Source organism: Triplophysa dalaica, chromosome 15 (genome assembly GCF_015846415.1).
Source record: "Triplophysa dalaica isolate WHDGS20190420 chromosome 15, ASM1584641v1, whole genome shotgun sequence".
Lineage (NCBI taxonomy): Eukaryota > Metazoa > Chordata > Actinopteri > Cypriniformes > Nemacheilidae > Triplophysa > Triplophysa dalaica.
The window spans coordinates 4,327,019-4,349,523 of NC_079556.1; the positions used below are offsets into that span (position 1 = coordinate 4,327,019).

Sequence of the window (22,505 nt, forward strand, 5' to 3'; positions counted from 1 at the left end):
GAAACCTTTAATGAGTACTTATTATATTAAATCTCTGGCATTAAATGAGCATGCCATAATTTCACAAGAAAATAAATATATTTTTTTTGTAAGATGTAAGCCGTAGCATGACAAAGGAATTGGTCATTTTATTAAAAAAAATGTTTGAAATGTCAATTAATCTAACACAGAATATAAATCAAGCACAAGAAATCATTTTAAATCTGTAAGCATTTAAACTTTGGTAAAATGAAAACACAAAACTGACAATCCATAGTAAATAAACAAGCGTTTTAAGAGTTTTATTTTTTTAAAGGATGAGAAATGGCCATAGTTGAAGAAGCACCCAGATCGTTTGTCTTTGAAACATGCTGATCAAACAGTCCCTTGAATTGAGTTCCACAGTTTATAATGTGCCAGAGTGTCAACGGTCTACCGAGGAGAAGCTAGCAGTTTGATGTTTCGAGTCCTTCTTTCGCTGAGGACAGGGTTTTGGGAGAAGAGAAGGGGGCGTTCAAGGAGCTCTGTTTCTGGCAAATGAAAACAGATTGGACTGGTTATGGGAGAGGGCCTGGTTTCAGTTATACTGGAGACAGGCATACTGTGTGAATGCCATACCCCCCACTACCACCACCCTATCCTCCGTTTACAGTCTCTGACATGTTTTTTCCAGCATTACTTTCTGCTGCGCTCTTTTCTTGAGCTTCCCTTTTTTCAAGCATTTTTTTCCAGACCCTGGAATTAAACAGAAGGAGAGTCGCTCGCTCGTGCTTACAGTTTCAAGACGATTATTTTCGATGTCGGAGACAAACGTGTGTTGCAACACAAAATCGCGCTCACAAGGAGCATTTTCCAGCGTGTAGTTTGACACGCTGAGCATGCCAGGTTCATGCCACCGGGAGTCATGTGATTATCATTATCTCGTTGACAACGGGGCCATTTTACAACTTGGGCTCACTGTTATAATCATCCTTCGAGAAAATGTTTTCTTTGCGCTGACGTGGAGGGGCACTTTGTTTATGTTGACTGGAGCGCACGGTTTCTCGTGTTATTTTGTCTAGCCGAATTCTAACGAGATATGGATATCAAAACATTAGGTTGGGGAAGGCGCAAACCTCTTTTTCGTTTGCTAATTGTGGCGACATGATAGTCCTCCGCGTCTGGCCCGCCTCTGTGATTTAAAGGTTTCACGCAGAAGTGCTTTAGTTAAGGGATTGTTTCACGTTGCTCTAAAATAACATTTACATTCGGTTGCAGCACGGCCGAACGCTGTGGAAATCAAGTGCTTGTGCAATTAGTGGGGTTTTGCAAGCCGTTCCTTCCCGGTCTGGAGTACAGAATGGGCCTGGACACAATGGCTGGCGCTATTATTGGGCGCATTCGGTACGCCTGATTAAATTTTACAGGTACTTGTTAAAGCGAGCCGTCCACACTCCCGACTGCTTGATGATGGGAAGCACACAGTTTGTGTGTGTGTGTTTCATAACTCCCGTGGTCCGACGGTCTCTGCTGCCCCGTGTCTCCGTGCAGTCCATCAGGTGCAGCATGTGTGTGATCAGGCCCTTATAAGGGCCGTTTATAATAGAGGACACGCACCCATCCCTCCCCCAGCCCCACTCTAACCCGTGTCTGGTCTGAATCTGCTCTCCCAGGACACTGCTCGCCAGTTCTCTCTGTCTTTACAGTGTAAACACAGAGACCTCGACCAGAGCTCGTGGACGCTGACTTCTAAATCACATAAACATGCACACACAGGTTTGTGTTATACAGTGCCTTCTGTTTACTTCTATTCTTACATTTCATCGACATTTCAATCTAACCCTTTAAGTTGAAATGTGAACTTTTATATTTTATGTTTCTTTCTCCCATCCCTGTTGAACATACATCGACAGCTATAAGTGAGCCGTTTGTTGATCGATTTCACCCAAAAGTGTAAACACTACGGTGCTATCATAACATTGCTCTGTGTTTTGTGGATCCCGACCAGCCCAGCACAAAAAACATTGGCTAACCAATAGCGTAAGTTTGGGGCGCACCTCACTCAAATTTCCCCCAGGCAGGCATCTTTACACCTTACTGCAGAGTAAATAACGCTGCCCAACCTCAAACCAAAACCAAATACTTTTTTGCTGTACCGCGGGAGTCATTTTTTACCGCCCACTGCTGAGGCCGAGTGTAAATGTGTTTAGGGGTCCACTTAGTCAAGCTGAAACTATACCAGGGAAAATTTTCACGGCTCAGAGGTTGTTTTTAGCTCACGAGAGTTCATATTTATTTGCGAATTCTTACTTCGTATTTATTTCACAAGTGTGTTGTAGGATTCGATGAGAGCCCACAACAGATGACTTATTATGTAAAAAAAAGTGCAAGACAAAATTTAGTTGATAAGGGACAAAAAAAAGCAAGCGTATCATTTGGGGACGCTCCCTTATGGGTCTGTTCACTCTGGGCTCTCTTACTGTGGCATGGGGGCGGACAGAAGGGACTGTCCAAAAATCTGATTGTTTGTAGTCCTGTACAGTGAGGTTTATGGTGCTGTATCACTGATACTCTTAATACTAGATGAGATATGCCATAATTGCATTGTGATGTAGGTTTTTATTTTAGTTTGTGATGTTTTTGTGTAGTTTAGTGCAACCGCTTTTTTTGTTTTGCATCCTTAGACATCCAAAATCTAAACATCCTTTGTGAGTCAAGCAATATCAATTTATTTGAGATGCATTTTCTCTCTTAAAACATTATTTTAATTAATGATTTATTATTAAAGAGATATATTATTTAATAACAATTACTATTTAATGTTATAATAATGTAGAATAATAACAAAAAAATAATATTTAAAAAATTATTATTATTTATTAATATATTTATATATGTTTAGTGAGGTAAATTTTTTTGCTAAAGGCTTTTCTGTACATTTGTTAAAAGATTTTTAGACCAAAACAACACACCTTGATTTTTTAACCTATTGCTGTATCGGTAAACAAAACTGTCGATTCCACGCTCATGTCTAAACCCACGACATTTTTAGTTCAGAGACATATTTTTTAGCTTTTGAGGGCAGGTACAGGCCTGCAGGTGAGATTTGTGCCACTTAAGATTTGTGTAGCAGGATTAGGGGCCTTAGATTCCCCCCTCCATCTCATCTAAACGCTGCCCACTCCCCCCAGTGCTGACCAGCCTCATGTCGATGTTAAGCCATGTCTGTTCCATTCACCTCTAATCCTTTTAATTTGTTAACATGACACAGGCTTTCATACACAGAGCTGCTGACATAGGCCTTCCATATTAGCTCAGGTTCCTCATCCAGAAACTCCTGAAAGCGTTTACCTTTTCGTGTTGTCGCACACACGTGCGCGCTCTTCCACGCTTATGGTAATTTTTAAACCTTATTTAAAGGCTGACGTTCCTCCGCGGCAGTAAATCCAGCGAACTGGTAATGACAGTTTGACATCCACCTTTCCCCGTCCGCAGAGAGGATGAAGCAAGATGAGACCTTCTGTTCTCCTTTAACTCCCTCTGCTTGACAGTGACCCAGCGAGCCGCGCTTTCCTGACATGATCTTCAAAGTTCTGACCCACACATGCACACACATGCCCACACGTGCACTCCGCCTACAGTGTCTACCATTTTTGGACCTTATGGAATGATGTGACCTCATTGGAGAAAAATAGTTCATTCTTCTCTCCGCCCTTCCACTGTGCTGTCACCGGTTGAGTTAATGAATTTAATTCATTCTGATTTCGCTAAGCTGCTCAGCGTTAGTTTAAATTCATAAGAAATAATGCCGGTAACCCTTCAGCTCCGTACCCCCTCCCAACCTGCCTAATCCCCGCTCCTCTAATCTCACGTGAGGAGACGTGCCACAGCGATGCCATGTGCACCCGGATTCCCTCCGGGCGGCAGAGGAGAGGGGAGCGCGTATTTGTCAGTCAGGAGGAAGCTTTAACACAGACAGTCTTATAAATGTCAGTTCTCATGGTCACGCACTTTTCCTGTCAAAGACGAATATAAATAACATCCTTCGCGTGAAATTATGACAGTATAATGGACGCTCGTGTTGGTTTATGGGACTAGAGGTTTTGGCTGTGTATGTGGCTGAATTTGAGGTTTTTTAGGGCTCCACTCTAGGACCAAGTCGAAATGGCTAATCGTTGGTGAACATTTTTCAGCACTGTCTACAGACTCACGATGAACTGACTTTTCCACTTGCTTTGTTGGTCTCGGAAGCAGAGCATGTGAGTGAAGAGGAGCGGCATCATTTTTTCTGCTCGTTTAATAATCATCCCATTCCAGTTCCATTTTTCGTTTTCTACTCCTGTCTGCTCTTCTCTCCAGAGAGACAAGATACGATTATGGCTTAGTGAGATCTATTTGTATATTTTTTATAATGTTCATAAACTTAAATATTTTCCGTACATTTGTTTTGCAACATTAAGAAAACTGAATTGAGAGTTTAAATCTGCCTTCAACCCTTTTAGATCCTGTTCCATCTCGTCACTTTCCCTAAATAACAGTGATAAAATGTCATCAAGAGAAATAGACCAGATGACATATTCTATATGAAACTGACAGAAAGGAATAAGAAAGAGTGAAAAGTAGAGAAGTAGTATCGTCCAAACTGCTGAAGTGTGTTTATCCTGTTGAACTGAACCTGTCCAGTTGGGGATTTGGCAGATCGGAGGCAGAGAATGTAAAGCAGATGTTAGCTGTGGGAAATAGCTGTGCGCTGTCCAGTCCAGGTCTGCACTAGTATGTCAAGCAGGCTGTAAAAAACAGCTGCTTCCAGATTCCTTTGCCTCATTTACACTTAGTAAATCACCCATGATTCCCTGTTCCCCCGCTGAATGCTATCTCTTCCCCTCAGATCTGCCCACTGCCTTTGTGGCAGACAGTCCTGTCCCCACTGAGATGCGTAACTTTACGTTTAAGGAGGCCGCTCGTCTTCACGCCGCTAGGATTATCTCTCTTTCTTGAGGCTTTTGGAGCAGGTGGGGCTCTCGCTTCAAGTGTACGTCCGTACGAGGGGAAACGCGGACAAGCACGTTTCTGCCTCTCCGCAGCTTTGTTCGCGTCGACACAATGCGCAGGGACTGATTTGCATGTAATTGTTGCCTCCGATTTGCCATGATAGTCATAAACAAGACATTAGCAATTCAAGGTGAGGAGGAATTAGAGGCTTGGGAGACTCCCAAATCACACACATGGTAATGAAGCCCCTGGCTTCATAATGCAAGAAATGTCAGGAAACTTTCCACAAGCTGGGCGGACGGGAGGGTGGTACCCTGTGCCTAGGGCTCATGTCATCTTTGTTCTAAATGCAAATCAGTTTGTCGTGACATTGACTCTATCAAATGTGGAGCGCTCTGACACCCCAGGCCCACAAGCGGGCTGTCAGGACTAGCTTAGTCTCTCAGGTCAACCATAGCATGCGCGCCGGAACCTCTAGTCCTGCGTTGCCTGCATCATGGCATTTTGAGTTATCGATCCACAACCGAGTACTTTGTTGTGGTTTTTCCCTCTCTGTTGGCCTCTTTTTCCTTTCAAACACTCTTCGTAAGAGAGAGAACTTTGAGTCCAAAATGAAGAACTCGCATCTGTTCGCCTGGCGAAACTCAATCCGCCTAGTCTGCAGGTACCGTGAAATACAAGGAATATAATCTTGACCTTAATAATTTAAGAACTACAGTGTGTGAAAACTTCAGGCAGTTCAAAGAGAGATGACTGTGGCTCAGAAAGGGAGACTTCTAACGCTCGGGATATTTCAAGGTTATCTGAGTAAGTCCTGGTTAACAGGATGTCCAGTTTTGAAGTGGGATTTGACGTCCCATGTGACCAATTTTTTTCTCCGGTTTGTTCGCCTCCTTTGCTGTTCTCCGGCATGAAAAGACAGAGTCTCCCAAAATAACTCAAAAGGTTAGGATATTAATTAAACGTTAAGGGGCAAGAGGACGGATAATGAGGGGACTCTGCACAAACAGACTGCCTTGTGCACCAGTCAGGAAACCTGGGATGAATGAAGGTACCAAATCAGTTGCTCTCCACTCTCCGTCTCTGTAGTCATTATACAAATTACCTCCCAGCCTCAATATCCGCCTGCACCTCTTGCAGTTGTCGTAAGTAGCCCTGGTCATTAGAGTACGCTGGGTAATCAGATGGAACGAAATTCATCCCGAGCAATTAAAAAACACCTCCAAGACCTAGTGCCTGGCAATTAAACCTTGAGCGTCATCATCCTTTTCGTTTTTTTTTGAACGGGTTAATCTAATAACGGCAAGCGAAACTTGACCAGTTCGGGCTACATTTTGCCCGTTTTTTCACGAGTTACCTTGCATCTAGTTTGTTTAAAAGCCTAATTTGTTCCGGTGCATGACAAATACCCTTTTGATTTCGCCGTAATAAGGCATTTGCATACGTTTCTCTTATTTCACAGCGCAGGGCGCTGAGCGGGGAATGAACGCTGTAATTTGATGGCCTTGACACGGTTGACATTAATCGTAAACTGTCTAGTGATTGGCACTTCCCCAGCAATTGTAGATCTAGAGGTAAACCTGTTTCTCACACCGACTGGTGCAGCCTTCCATAATAGCCGTGATTTAATTTAGCTATTTAACCTGTAATTCCAGCAATATTTATTGAAGAGCGAGGGGAGAAAATTGGGCCATTAGGCGGCAAGGATGAATACATTGAGATGAAAATGAACACGCCTAACTGGTAGTTGACCTTCGCGTTTTGTAGCAGTTTTTATTAGCGCGGGCCACAGTAATTACTGCAAATTGAATCATAGAGAAAACTGAAATCATTCGGTAATGAGCATTTTTATTCGTTATTGCACTTTCAGACTGGCCTGTGAGGTATGAAGTCTACACTTGGGGCCGGCACAGGCTCCTGAGAGGATTGCAGTACACGAGCTAGCCGGATAAATTAGCGCAGACGAATATCTCTTCTCAGATCCGCGCCGCGAACTGTGTTAACCGGCGTATCTCCGCTAACGCTACAGACAGTCATTATTAAAAAATAAAATATTTTTTTACCAGATTTGATTCTCTACGAGCCCGAGGTGATGTTTTGTTGTTTGCATTGGCACAGACGCTGGCTGGATTTTGTTGTATGCCATCTTTAAACAACATCCTCTTGCCTCAGATGTTGTTTTTCTGAGCGGGGCGAAGGGGGGAGGACGTGGGGGATGCCAATTTATTTGTGAGCATTGTCTTTTTCGGACGGCATATGGCACGTCCGTAAGACGTTGCAAGATGCAAATTCAGGGGAGTCTGACTTTAAATGAAGCGGTGACAGTGACAGGAGCTCTTTTGAAGAGCACACATCACAGTACTCCAGGGAGGAACAGCAGGGGAGACCCACAATTCCGTGCGCCTCTCTCATTCCTTCTCTCTCCCTCTCTGTCTGCACCACCCACCTCTTCCTTACAGTACAATAGCATTCATCATTCCAGCGACCGGCATTACTGTATGCACGCGGCCCTCATTTACAGGCTTATCCTGCACCCTGCCTTCCTCAAAGGGAGACCAGACGTAGTGTTGAAATCGTGCTGCCGTAACAACGTCCCCACGTTTGCGGTGTCGTTTAATCTCGGTGGCGCATGCTCGGTGAGCGTATCACAGAAGAAAACAAATCTGTGCATATTGTTGTGTATTGTGTAAAATGCCATGCTGTTTTGTCCATGCCCATATCAACTAATAGTAACGAATGAGACCTCTTTAATATCTCAAGTCTGCTTTTAGGCCACAATGAATTTTTAAAATGAATTTCAGAAAATATCCTAATCATGATTTGAGACTTCTAAGATGCAGTAAAAAGTTTTCTATAAGAATTCAAATATTTCTGATAAAATTCTTACAATACCAAAATATCTGAGCAATGCAAATAACATCAGTTTTACTGCACTATAATCTTACTGTGGACTTAAAGGGATAGTTCACCCAGAAATTAAAACTCTGTCATCATTTACTCACCCTCTTGACCTTTCAAATGACTTTCTTCTGCAGAACACAAAAGAAGATCTTGGAAAAAAGTCAACTTAGTTTGGTTACCAGCGTTCTTCAAAATATCTTCTTTTGTGTTCTGCAAAAGAAAGATAGTCATACAGGTTTGAAAAGACAAGAGGATGAGTAAACGATGACAGAATTTTCATTTTGGAAAAACTATCCCTTTAATGTTGTCATTTACGTTTCAATTTATTTCTCTGGATGTACCAATGGATCATTTCCGTTTCCAGCGTTTAAATCGTTGAACCGTAAGGGACTGCCGCTCGGCCTCTCCTTCTGTACATTCGGATAGACAAGTATTTTGCCTCACAATTGCATCTCTGTTTGATGCGCTCATCTGGTTGAGTAGAGACGTGTGGCGATTCTTTACACTCAGATGCGCGGTCCTTTGCAGCCAGACGGCACGCCTGAATGAGGCTGCCGCCATGTTTCACGAGACTCGTCTCCGCTCCACTCCGTAAACAGCAGCTTGAGTCCTAATTAATGGGACATGCGTCGCTCTGCATATCTATCCGAGGAGAATCTAACTTAATTTTCAAGCAGGGTGTCCACACTGATAATCATTCAACGGAATAGTCATCCAGAGGCCTGTGGAGTTTAGTCCCTCTAAATTATCATTAAGGACCAGACTACACTTAATCAATAGAGAAAAAAGCTTGGGAGAGCGGGCCTGGGAGAGGCCATGGTCGGGATGGAGGTGGCGCTTATTAGAGATGTCTCAGAAGACGTTGGGTCTCTCCGCAAGCCTGCTGTCTTACTCTTAACAACTGTAATAAGACCAGGGTGTCTCATTTTGGACTGTTTAGAGAACTCGGTGCATAAATCAAACAAACACACAATGCATGGTTTGAGTTGTTTTTGTTTTGTTTTTCGTGTAAAATATTTTAATTGAATTGTAGGCGGTGGTTTTATTAATCACGATTCCATATCACTGTCTATAGAAAAAAATTATCCAAAAAAAGCAATTAGATTGAATGATGAGCCAATAAGTTTGTTCTCCTGAGAAGATCTCCTCAGAAGAGAAGATCTCACAACTTGCTCAGATTCTCAAATGGTCAGAGATTAAATAATTTCAGTACAAAGACCAGAATATCTTGAGTTTTTCTATTTTTAATAGCGATGTCCTTATACTTTATGTAAACAATTTGTGTCACTCTTCATACCGAATTTTGGGAGAAACATCCGCCATTGCTCTTTCTCAGGTCTAGAAAGGGTTTTATTTAAAGGATCCTCTCTAAGAAATCTATTTCTATAGGCAAACTTTACAATGTTACCACATCAATTTATTTTCTACACATGTACCCTTAACCTGTCCTTATTAACAATTACAGTAATTTTTCACTTTTCAACAGCTTCTTCTCAGCCAGTTATATTTTCGTTTCGTGTAACTGAAAAATGTTTCCAGACTGCCACGATGAAGCACTTATGTCTCAAAGGCGTCTCGGTCAGCAGCGTGACGCTCTCTGGATCTGTCTTTACTGTACTACGACAGTAGTTTCTGTTGGAAATTTGGATGCCGTAACTGTAAATGCCGAAAATGGGACGCAGGAACCCCTCGTGGGCCCAGAAAAAGCTACCGTGCACGAGCGAGCTAGTTTCTGCTTTCCCTGTTTCTCGTTCTCTCTCGCTCTCCCTTTCTTTCCTGCGCGCGCTTTTCCCTCTTTCCTCTGTAAACCATCCAAGAAGCCCCCTGCCAAAGCTGTGTGTGAACCACAGCCAAACAAAACACAGGCAGTCGTCCAGGCCAGCGCGGCACGCTTCCACTAATAGACAGAGAAAAGCTTCCAGACCCAACACGCTACTTACAGGACGGCAAAATTCTTTACGCTAGATAATAACTTAATGACAGCCTAAATGAAGTCCCTATAGTGAAAACCACTGTCAGCAAATGAGCACCTCATTAAAAGATGCTATATTCCTTTTCTCTCCCCCCGCGTCTCCCGCCTCCTCAATTTATAACCAGCCTTTATTGTGTCAAAAATCTAAAATTCCAGGACATTTTTGCCGCTTTGTCCTCACAAAACAATGCCTCTTTTTTATTTACTAATACCAACATTGAGCATTTTTTTCTGCAAAAAAGTGTCAGTGACACTATTAGCAAAGGAACAAAATTATTCCCTCGTCCTTTTTTTCAAACATCTTTCTTTATTCATTTGATATGACAAGATATAATGACCCAGGGTTTATTTTTAATATGGTTAATGGTTTTAATAACAAAAGTCAATTTGTTCGTTTCTTTAGGAATAATTTATGGTCGAACCATCACCCACAAAATAATCGTCGTACAGAACAAAATTTCATAGACTAGCTGTGAACGGCAACAGCATAATTGCAGGAAATGCATGTCTCTCTGTCTATATTTTTTTAAAGGTTGAAAGCTAAAGTGGTTCATTGTACCTCTTAGTAAAATGCTGAAACCTATTAACTATCTTTTTATTTTTCGGTTAATGTGTCTTAAAGCCCTGCATTTGCATGCCGTTTAAGTCTGTGTGTGCGGAGAGCTACGATTGTTATTAGTGATAATTTCGCTTTAATTGAATTGGGGTCTGCATGCACGACTGATACCAGAGATGACACACGCTTTCGCACAATACCTCGTCCTCATAGCCCTCTCCCACCCGGCAGCTGGGCCTCGATGGGAATATCTAATTGAAAATAGAATCAGTCAGTGCTCGGCTTGAGAAACTAATCACTCCAAACTTATCAGCAGAATGTGCATGCTGCTATTTGGCCCTTTCATTTTAAAATCGGAGAAATCGGAGAGGCCTTCTGTTAGAATTCATTGCTCCAAAGAAAAACCGAAATAAGTAAATTGCTCTTGTGTGTTGAGGTCTGTATTGTGGGTGATGTCTAGTTTGTTTGGTGGTGTACAGAAGCTTTTTTATATTATGTTTTGTACTAGGCCTAAATCTAACATCCACAGTTTCATCATAGATGTTTCGGGTCTTAGTTAACGTTCTTCATCAATCCATGTTATTCTAAAACTATATGTTATTAATAATATTAATATTTCAGATGAAAATAAATATTATTTCAAAAGCTGTCCTTTTAATCTTTAAAGCAGCTTTTCTGCTGATATACCCAAGGGTGTTTTATACTGACTGTGTCTCTCAAATATAACATGTGCCAATAATATCATAACCTGATACACAAGTATTCACAACAAAACATTATTTCCAGCTGAATTTTCTCTCAGAATTACCTTTACATTATGGAATTATTACATATTATTTTCTGTATTATGTTTAGCCCAATATTTATTCATGAGTTTGCATGTAAACACGTTATTATACTCCCAACATATTATTCCTGGCTGTGTGTGCGCGCATGTTAAATATGTGCATTTTTATAAAAGTTAAAATTCTCAATAAGTTTTTATTTCTTCATTATTGTGGTTAATGAAGGAATGCGAATGTTACAGTCACTATTAGTTTAGGTATTAGCACATTTTTAATGTATCCAAATTGTAATGTGTTATCTGTAAAAATGTGTGCGTGTGTCTTGACGTTTGTGTGAGTGTGATTCAATACGGTTTATTTTAGGTATTAATGTGTGTTGGACCCACGAGTGAATAGCTACAGCGCCCCATGCCGACACAAATACTCGAAATATATCCACCTAAACCCAAGCACGCTCATCGTGTTAGTAGCAAGAGAAGGCTTCTCTCTCTCTCGTTCTCTCCCTCTCTCTCTTCCTTTTTTCATATGGAAATGTGAAATAATAGGGTGATTAAATAGAGCTGTATATTAAAGTACAGCTGACATTAGAATTAGCATAATGTGCTCTCGCCTCGGGCTGCATACTTTATTTGCCATCTGCGTCGGACTCCAATCCCCCCGGGAGAGCAGGCGCTGAACACTTCTCAATAAACTCACGCCCGAGTCCCTTCAGCACGGCCACAAATACCATTTCAGGCAGCGGCCATTGATTCGTCTTAATTGTGGGGCAGAAATGAACATTCGGCCCCCTGATGACTTCTGTTTGTCTGCTAGATAGTAGACGGTACAGTAGCCTATGTTTTATGCCCGGTAGTTAGTGTAGAGAAACGTTCTCACACACACACACACACACACACACACACAGAGAGAGAGGAAAAAGACAGTGCCTGGTAAACACAGACGCTGCTTGTTTTCTAGACCTCCTTTACATGGAGCATTAGTCTTTGAAAGCATCTGCCATAAAACAAGAGGAGGGTGGACGATTGTATGTGTGTGCGTGCATATGTGCGAATCTTAAGAGGCTGGGGGGAAAGATGGCCATTGTGCAAGAGCTTATGCTCTGTCCACTGTAATTAAGTCAAAGGTTTTACAGGACAGAGATAGACTGCAGAGGTAAACAGATGTTTTTCTGAACGCTCACGACGCCGCATAATAACCTCCGGGGGGAACGATTTTTTTCCAGCAATCCCTAATGCTTTATCTTTTGACTGGGCATTTTTTTCTGTTTGTTTTTCACATAAATGGATATTACATGGAGGAAAATTCCGTCATCATTTACTGTTGTAAAGCTGCATGACATTCCTAGACAACACGAGGAGTTTTGAGAAACATTCAATGTGCTATCATACATGCATTGAAAGGAGACGGAGAGCTGGGTTTAAACTCCATAAAAGACTCCAATATCTATTTTGACAGTCATGATCTTACAGGAATTTGTAACTTCTTTATGAGGATGTGTAAATTGTACAAAATGTTAAAATTGTGAGCAAAAAGGCCATAATGAATCTTCACCTCTAACCTCAACGTAACTGGGGTGGAAACAAATTGTATTAAAAACGTACACGTTTGTACAAGTTAACCACCTCACAAAATAGTCATTAATTGCCATGAGGTTGTATTGGTCGTAGTCACCATTTACTTGGATCACATGGAGAAGAGAATTTTGCTTTAAACATTTATTTTGTATTACGCAGAAAGAAATGCTTACAGAATTTTCATTTTTTGTGATTATTCTTTTAAGCACATCACATCACTTCGCAAAGTGAAGTTTTTTTAACAGCCATTTAAAAAATCATATATGCATGTCCTGGTAGCAATACCTATCCCTCTAATTTACATTTTACTCTGCTTGCTATTCAAATTCCTTGATGAAATCCAGTGTACCAACAAGATGCAGCTTCAGGCTACAGCTGTATATAATCCCTTGTTTCTGTTTCTTTCTCATGAGAACACACTTCTCTGTTTAGCGTTGCTCTTCAGCAGCATGTAAAGGAATGCTAGAACAGATACCAACAATTTTTTCTGCTCTTTTTGATCCTTTACAATGGCCATGATTGGAATAGACACCCGTGAGGCCATCCTGGTCCCAGCTCCTCTGTGCGACTGCCGCCCGTTGTTCTCTCTGCGCTACCTCCCTCCCTCTCTCTCTCTCTCTCTCGCACACACACACTTTCATGAAACCTCTCATAAAGGTACACAAAGCACAGCCAGAAATCAAATACCAGAACAATTACAGCAGCATATGTTTTCCCTCGTATCCTAAATTGCTGCATTAGGTCAGAACAGCGAGCTTTCATTTAATAAATAAATGAAACCCATTTCCTAGTTCACAATTACCATTTCGACTTTGTAGATCTTTTTTCTACGCTAGTGCCCCGGGAGTGAAGCAGAGAAGGTTTAGCATCCTTTTTCATTGTATGCTCGGTACACTTGGCTTGTTTGTGCTGCTACGGTAATGAGTCCCCTTTGCACGGCGAAAACTGTGTTACTGTGAAGTTGTAGCATCAATTAGTCATGTAGTTAAAACTCCAGAGCCACACCAAGCACAGGAGCCTCTTTACTTCTTAACGCATCGTCTGATCTGAGAACTGATACCGTTCACTTCACACTTTACCTGTACCCGGCTTTTATGTGATAGCCGAGCGACTTCAAAACATATTCACCCACAGATGTTTAACTGCGGAAGACGCAGTTCAGTTTCTTACCTTGACAACTGTGCATTTATTTTATGTGTGTTTATTTTTTATTAATTAAGTTATTATTCATTTTATTACTTTATTATTCATTTTTATTCATTTATTATGTATTAATTCCTCCCCCCGAAATCAAACATCAAGCCATCTCTTTAGCATCGGTTGTGAAGCAATATAGTTTGTGATGTAATACAGGAGTTAGGAAGGGGTGGGGTCCAGACATTATAACAGAAGAAGGGGAAAAAAACGTGACAGGAAGTAAGAAAAACAATCTTGAGAAATTCTTAATGGAACAGTAAATAATACCCTTGAGCTGTTTTAAATGCCACAGACTTTAACACTCAGTCCGTTGAGCTTTTTTCCCTTTTTTCCCCCACCGCCTCTTAAATCACAGGCAGTGTTTTCACTCTTTATTTGAAACCATTTATCTTGATGTGCTCTCCCCTCCCCCCAGCCCCCTCTCTCATTTTTTATTTGTTTCTTTGAGGGGACAACTTTATTTGTTTGATAGTGACGAGAGTCCCCTAAATCACAGTTTAAGTTGTACTTTTCCAATTTGGTGGCATATTACTCTGGCATCCTAGGACGGTCTCAGCGCTTGGAGGGTTTCCCAGTTTAGAGTGCTTTTGCCTGGCATTATGCTTCTAAAATGAGTCAGCCGTTTGTAAAAGCGAAGATTAAAGACAAGTTGAAATAGGGAATGCAGTGTTCCCACAACGGCAGGCCTTCACGGCCGTAGTATGGTAATGCACTTGTCACGAGCCTGTTAAGTATGAGCTGCCCTGTTCCTATGACAGCATGATGGGTGAGTCGGTGCCCGTTGCCCAAAGTGCGAGGCACATTTAAAAGATATGTCAGATGGTTCGAAGTTTGTTCTTTGAAACATGTAATCATTCCTTGAACCCGTGCCACATTTTCCATTTCATATGAACTCTGCTTTTAGCACAGCTCCACAATGTGGGATTGAAGAAAGAGACCACAGAGATTTTATGTTTAATGCTTAAGAGATATTTTTCTAACAATTTTTTTTGTTCGTTTCTGCTTGTTTGCAGGAAGAGACGAACCTTCGAGCTACATATGCACGACGTGCAAACAACCCTTTTCCAGCGCCTGGTTCCTTCTTCAGCACGTTCAGAACACGCACGGGATCCGCATTTATTTGGAGAGCAACCCGTCCAATACCTCTCTAACCCCACGGATCACCATTCCTCCTCCCATTGGTGCTGAGTCTATACCACAGTCCCCGTTAACCAACTTTTTAGGAGACAATAACCCATTCCACCTCCTACGGATGACTGGACCCCTGCTCCGGGAGCCCCCACCAGGCTTCGTGGAAAACCGCCTCCCCAACACGCCTTCCTTCGTCAGCCCCCCTCCCCGCCATCATTTAGATCCCCACCGCCTGGAACGCCTTAGCGCAGAGGAAATGGGTATAATCTCCCAACATCCCAGTGCCTTTGAGAGAGTGATGCGCATGACACCCATGGCCATGGAATCGCAGTCGATGGATTTCTCCCGCCGGCTCAGGGAGCTTGCTGGAAACAACAACTCCACTCCACCGCTATCACCAAGCCGTGCCAACTCTATGCATCGCCTCCTCAACCCCAACCCTTTTCAGCCCAGCCCGAAATCGCCCTTTCTGAGCACCCCTCCGTTGCCCCCCATGCCCCCGAATAGCACCACACCTCCACAGACACAGGTCAAGTCGAAGTCCTGTGAGTTCTGTGGCAAGACCTTCAAGTTTCAGAGCAATCTGGTTGTACATCGGCGAAGCCACACGGGCGAAAAACCCTACAAGTGCCAATTGTGTGACCACGCCTGTTCTCAGGCCAGCAAGCTGAAACGCCACATGAAGACTCACATGCACAAGTCTGGTTCCATGACTGGCCGCTCCGACGATGGTCTGTCCACCACCAGCTCACCTGAGCCAGGCACCAGCGATGTCACTGGGGAGGGAATGAAGAACAGAGATGGAGACTTTAGAGGTGAGGGCATGGGGCCTGACAACGAAGAGGAGGAGGAGGAGGAAGAAGAGGAGGAGCTAGAAAACGAGAGCAGGCCAGAATCGAATTTCAGCATGGACTCAGAGTTCTGTCGAAATAGGGAAAATGGCCCCAAACCACCTTCGGATGAGAAAAATCTTTCCTTGGGTAAGATGGTAGAAAATTCTGGACTCAGCTCCATTCAGCAGTACAATAACTTAATAGTTGACAATCGGAAAAGACTTCTGTTCTCTAAAAGGGGCTCAGAGGTGCAGAGGGGCGCTGGCGATGATGATTCGGTAGTAGGCGAAATGGACCAAGTCGTGCGGCCAACTATGAACGGAAGGAACTGTGGATCTGGTGACTCTTTCTCAGGCCTGTTTCCCCGCAAGCCCACTCCTATCACCAGCCCCAGCCTCTCCAACTCTTCTAACAAGAGGATCAAAATAGAGAAGGATTTGGAAATGCCCCCAGCCCCCCTAATCCCATCCGAAAACGTCTATTCCCAGTGGCTGGTGGGCTACGCAGCATCCCGCCACTTCATCAAAGATCCCTTTCTCGGCTTCACCGATTCCAGACAATCTCCGTTTGGCACCTCCTCGGAGCACTCTTCCGAGAATGGCAGCCTGCGATTCTCCACGCCGCCAGGGGACCTGCTGGACGGGGGACACTCCGGCCGCAGCGGTACCGCTAGTGGAGGCAGCACTCCACATTTGGGTGGACACGGCCGGCCCAGCTCCAAAGAGAGCCGGAGGAGCGACACCTGCGAGTACTGCGGCAAGGTGTTCAAGAACTGTAGCAACCTGACAGTGCACAGACGCAGTCACACAGGCGAGAGGCCCTACAAGTGTGAGCTTTGCAACTACGCCTGTGCCCAGAGCAGCAAGCTCACCCGCCACATGAAGACGCACGGCCAGCTCGGTAAGGAAGTGTACCGCTGTGACATTTGCCAAATGCCCTTCAGCGTCTACAGCACGCTCGAGAAACACATGAAAAAGTGGCATGGGGAACATTTGATGACGAATGAGGTCAAAATTGAACAAGCAGAGAGAAGCTAAGCCAGATTTCCTATTTTGCCTCACAATTCCTCGGTTATAAAAGGGGTAGCTGGATACTCTGTTTTTATTTTCGTTTGATTGTTTTGTTTGGTTGCTTGTTTGTTTTCAAGTTAATGGTTTGAGTTAGATTTGTCCTAAGAAACTGCCATCTGAGAATGATAAAGACATTAAAGAAGAGGAAAAATGCTAAAAAAAAAAGGGGAGATTTAATTCGGTGCTGGTCTAAATCGCCTATTTTGGCTTTTTATATCTAGCAATCCACGAGTGGATACATTAGACAATATTTTACATGGAGCCTTTAACTGTGCAATAATTTCTGTATTTATTGGATTTTTTAAGTGTTTTGGCATGTGCAGGTTCATTTTTATTTCACCATTTTTTTATTCCATTTTCTTACGTTTCGTTTTAAATGCTGAGATCTTGTTTTTTAACCCAAAAAACATCCTGAGATTTTTTTTATTAAACAGAGTATCGTTCGAGAAATCCATAGGCCGCTGCTTACCTACAATGTAGATTATTTAAACTACACGTGTAATTTCTTGAAGAGAAGCCGCATTTGATTTTTTAGTTTCAAAGTTGAACTGAGAAAGCTATTTCTTCTTTTTTTGTTGTTTATTATTCATACTTATACAATGAGCGGACAACAATCCTTAGGCCATGTAGCACGAACTGATTTTAGACATGTCAATCTAATTGGGTATGTAGCACTGAATGTCAGTTCTAACAGTTAATCTAAAGAGGACTGTGGGGCTGAAAAACTTTGTCAACTCTTCAGGTCCGAAATCAGGGAGAGGAGACGTAAAACAGACAATAGCCAAGGCAGCTGCTTTTCGGTACCTAGTACTGACTCAGACAACGCTATCTTCTAGATCGTGTTATATAGGTCTTACTCCAGTTGCCCGTAGTGAAGTTTAATCCCCAGCACCCTTTTCATAGACATTGCACTTAATCAAAGCAGTTTGATTTTGCTGAACAGCACAATAGTGGGTAGAAGGAAGATGGCTTCATGGCTCTCTTTGTGAGCTTTAAAACAACTCAGGGTGAGCTGCATAGCTACTTCTGCCAAGTGTGCTATCTGATCTCAGCCGTCTTCTCTGATAAAGTAGTCCAGTCCTCTGTTTCAGCTCATTCACAGGCCTCCCCTTGTCTGCACACTTCATATTGCACTGCCGGCCTCCTAAATGTCATGAATCACCTCAATCGTTCACATAAAGTGGCTCGTCATACTACATCGGTGTTAAAGGGGCAGTTCATCAAAAACGAAAATTCTGTAGAAAAAAGAAACATATCTATCAGAATTTCCAGGCTATACAATGAAAGTGAATGGTGATTGCCTGTGGTCCCTATCCACTATCATTAAAAAAAAAACGTGATTACAGAATTTTTCATGTTGTTTTTTTAACCGATTTTTTAACGTACGTCGCCCTGCCCCAAAAAACTGAAATATACGGTATTTTACAGATTACTCACATGTTTTTTAATACAGTGGAAAACCGTTAGAGAAATATTACAGAAAAACATGTTATGTTACAGGAAAAAAAATATTCTCTGTATATATCTGGCGCCCCAGCTACCAGAAAATTACAGTTGTTTTATGGGACTTTTTACAGTATATGAAAAATGGCAACAAGAACAAGCTGCTTCACTAGGAGAGTGAATTACACAAACACCACACACGAGTTAAAAGGAGAGAGAGAGAGAGTAAGAGAGAGAGAGAGAGAGAAAAGGGTCTGTACAGTCCAATTCGGGTTAGTAAAGCTAAGAGCACATTAGTCAGAAGCAAGGCAGAACCACCATTCTGTTATCCATTGACATTTATATCTGAACGTTTTTCTTTTGCATTTAGTTGTGTTGTTTCATTTATGGGGTTTCTAGAGGGAGTTACCACTTTAACCAGATTAGATAGTAAGAATATACCGAAGTATAATGCTGTCATTCTATTACAATGTTTCTTAAATCACTTGAAACAGCCCTATGCATTTTTGTACATATATATATTTATCAGTCATTTTGAGAAGCAAATTTATACTGCATACTAAATCTGATTCTAGACGTAAAACGTGTATGATATTGACTTATCTGGTTAATCTGGTCATGTCCCGTGTATTAGAGCCATCAGCAGGTATGCAGCTTAGTCAATTGCACAGTAAGAGTGTTTGTCATGACCTGTTGAGCGTGTGCTAAAACAGTAAGACATTTTTTTCTTTCTTTCCTCTCATTTAGGACTTCCTGTGATGTGTAGTTGAGCGCATTCTCTGAAGTAGCAACACGCTTACAGAATGCACAGCTGATTTTTCTCTATTTTTTCTCTTCTACCCTTATCTTTTTTTTTAAAGGGCTGTCTCTGTCACAGACCTGTTTTGTTGCCCGTTAAACACCCTTTTCGACAAGATGCCCTAACACCACAAATGATTGAACCGAGGGAATATTGTGGTTTCAAAAAAGACAATAAGAAACATGAGAGTGAAAGAAAGAAAACATACACAGCTCTTTGCAGTTGACCCGCACTTTATTATTTTGATTTACATATTTGAAAACAACAGAGAAACGGCTTCTGAACAAGAAATTATGTTGAAAAATTGATTTATTGGGCCTTGCTAGAGGGAGCATTTGAGATTGAAGTGCCAGCGTTGATAGGCTTGGCTTTCACAATGCTGGCACTATAAAAATGAAATTAATTTATTTGGACAGTTTTTGTACTGCCATTCAATTTGACATGAGTGTGCCTTGAATACTGATCTTCCTATTTATTGTCTTATAAGACAAATGCAACACTTTTGTGAAGCGAAGAATTGAAAAAATTAAGTCCTTATGGTTCTAATTTGCTTCTAAAACAATAATGTTAAAACAGATATCACATCATTTAAAGTTAAACTGAAATGAAAAGTAGCCAGCACAATACTAATGTGTGTCTATGTGTGTATCTATGTATGAATATGTACATATAACTGCACAAAAACACACACAATAGACAAATATATATATGTACAATTTTTCACTTCAGGACTAGACTGCGTCCCTTGAAAATAATGAATGAGTTTTTTTGCTACAAATAGTTGCGAAAGAGACTGGACAAAAATCAGGAACTACAGAAACTTAAAAGACAAAAAAAAGACGAAAAAAAGTCAAACGTTTAGTGCACTCTGTCTTAAAATACGTTTACAGTATTGAAACAAGTACAAGGGTAAAATGATATTTCTGTGTATGTGTGTTTTAAACAAACATGATTTTTCTTTTTTTCCCCCAAGTTTGCTTATAACGTTTCTCTGAATGCCATTGTGGCGTGTGTATATTGGTTTTTTGGTGACGGGATTTTAAGTATATATATATAAATATATATATATATATAAATATATATGACATTTCTCTTGTTTACTGTAAAAGTATACCAGTATTTGTAATATTGGAGAATGCCTGGGCATTTTACAAAAAAAGAAAAGAAAAAAAAGATATTTTTTCCAATTATAATTTTTCTGTCCTTTTCTTTTTTTTCCCGAGTTTCATTTTGCAGTCCAATTTAAATTGTGGGTCTCTAAAATGTTTTGTCACTGTAACTGTAAAAGTCTTGAGTTTTAGTAACTTTTATCTGCCTTGGGTGTACGAAAATAAAGATTCAATTGAATAAAAGAAAACAGAATTTGTAGGCGAAAGGGTCCGTGACAATGCAGAAAGATAATTATAGGACAAATACAGAGATTCCATGTGTATCTTTCTGGTACCTTCTTCAGTAATGGATTTTTTTTAATGGCTGGAATGAAATACATGTGTAGGCACTATGATGTGTGTGTGTATATATATTGTATATGTACACACATTTGGCAGGTTACAATTGTGAAAATTGAAATTAAAAATGTACAGATGAGTTTAAGAGATTGTCTGACCTTTTACTGTAGCTACATATACAACAGTAAATGTTTTGTTCACTCTTATCTTGGTTGTAAATAATTTTATATGCTTGCCCAGTCTTTGTTTTTTTTTTGTTTTTTTTCTGACAACAGTCTGTCTTTTTTAAACAAAGCCCCGTCAGTCTTCTGATTTGGGGCGAAATACCTGATTTATGGGGCCTGTAAAGTGCAGGTCTTTTAGCATGAAAAGAATAGAGCACAAATACAAAATGTTTTACTTGTCCAAGTCATTACTGGTCATTTTGTGTCATTTTCTGATCAGCAAGTAAAGAAAAGGTCTGGAACGTTCGGACAATCTTTCTCTCTCTCTTTAAATCTTCACACACACAAGAATCACATACTCATAACATGACAAAAAGAATCAATACAGTCTTCACTTTAAGGGGACTTGTAAATGTGTAGGTAACAGGATAGCCAAGCCAAACCTCACTGTACATAAACGGTCTCTCAATTGTGTGCAATTCACATCAAAGCGTTTTGCCTCTGACCAAAGGCTACAATTAGAGTCATTAAGAGCTACTAAAACTGACCACACTCATACAGATGTGAATCAATCACACGCACCCACCATATATACTTTCAAATCCTTCCCAGAATGCATCAGGCTCTGGTATCGGCATCTAAGATGTGGCACGTTGTGGAGGTCAGAGAACTCTGTATGATCGACCGCACTGTTTGTCCACTCATTTATACAGTACATTCATCTCAAAGATTGTGTTCACTTGTTTTGAAAGCCACCCTTCTGTGTATATTTTAGTCTTTTCTCCCTCCCATATTTCTTCCGAGCATTAGACGCTGATGCCCCTTGTTTGGACTGAAGCAACTTTGGTATGCAGGTCTTGAATAAAAAAGAAAAATAATTTGTAAAGCTGTTTATTCTTTATTTCTCACTCCACACTTCTTAAACTTTTCAAAATAAGTTTGAGAATCACTCAAGAGTTGAAATTACACTGGGCCACACAATACAACTCCTTCATGATGTTGCTTTATTGAACTGATTTAAGAGTCGACAGCTTCTGTTTTCTACGAGGTTATATAAACAGAAAGATAGGTCTTGATGATGATACATTACTGTAGTTGTAACATTGGCTTTCGGGCATGTTCTTTTCATCTCAGAAACCTTAAGGCAATACTAGACTTTTTAGAGCATATAAATATTTGTTTGTGTTTAAAGTCCATACGATGCTTTCTAGTTGCAGCCACTTTTCGTGACCAAATACGTAGGTTGAGCAATTTACTAAAATAGGCCGCATTTAGTTACAGAACAAAAAGGAAAAAACATTAATTTGCTTTAGTTCTAGTCTCAAATCCTCACACAGATGCAATCCACCGCATATACCTATGTGTATGTCATTACGGGGCCATTTTGTGGAGTGTGACAGCTCTCAGAGCTTGGTGAATGTGAGTTGGAGGGATCTAAAACCCCTCCCGGGACCTGTCGAGGGTATGAGTAAGCTGACTGATGGTTGGCTCTGCAGGTGCCCCATCCATCGCGGGCCTTGGGCGGTGAATTAGCGCTCATCCCGTCTGCGACGCCATCATTAAACCCCCTCGTTCCCAACTCACTACAGTGTTTAATACCCCGACGGCCAGCCATTGAAACCTCCGGCACATCCTGGAGGGGTTTAGAAACTTCACTCATTTAAAAAAAAAAAGGATTGAAT

The 22,505-nt window shown here is 41.4% G+C and overlaps 1 protein-coding gene across 4 annotated transcripts in view; it reads left to right on the forward strand.

The window, feature by feature from the left end:
* bcl11ba (BCL11 transcription factor B a) overlaps positions 1–21,709 on the forward strand; it is a 47,963-nt gene extending 26,254 nt beyond the window's left edge. For 3 of the 4 annotated variants that reach the window (XM_056768157.1, XM_056768158.1, XM_056768160.1), the window contains exon 3: positions 14,949–21,709. In XM_056768157.1, the coding sequence (XP_056624135.1) occupies positions 14,949–16,936 (1,988 nt within the window). In that variant the 3' untranslated portion in view covers positions 16,937–21,709. The remainder of the gene's footprint in view (positions 1–14,948) is intronic. The other variant, XM_056768159.1, reaches the window with a different exon arrangement.
* The last annotated feature ends 796 nt before the right edge of the window (positions 21,710–22,505 follow it).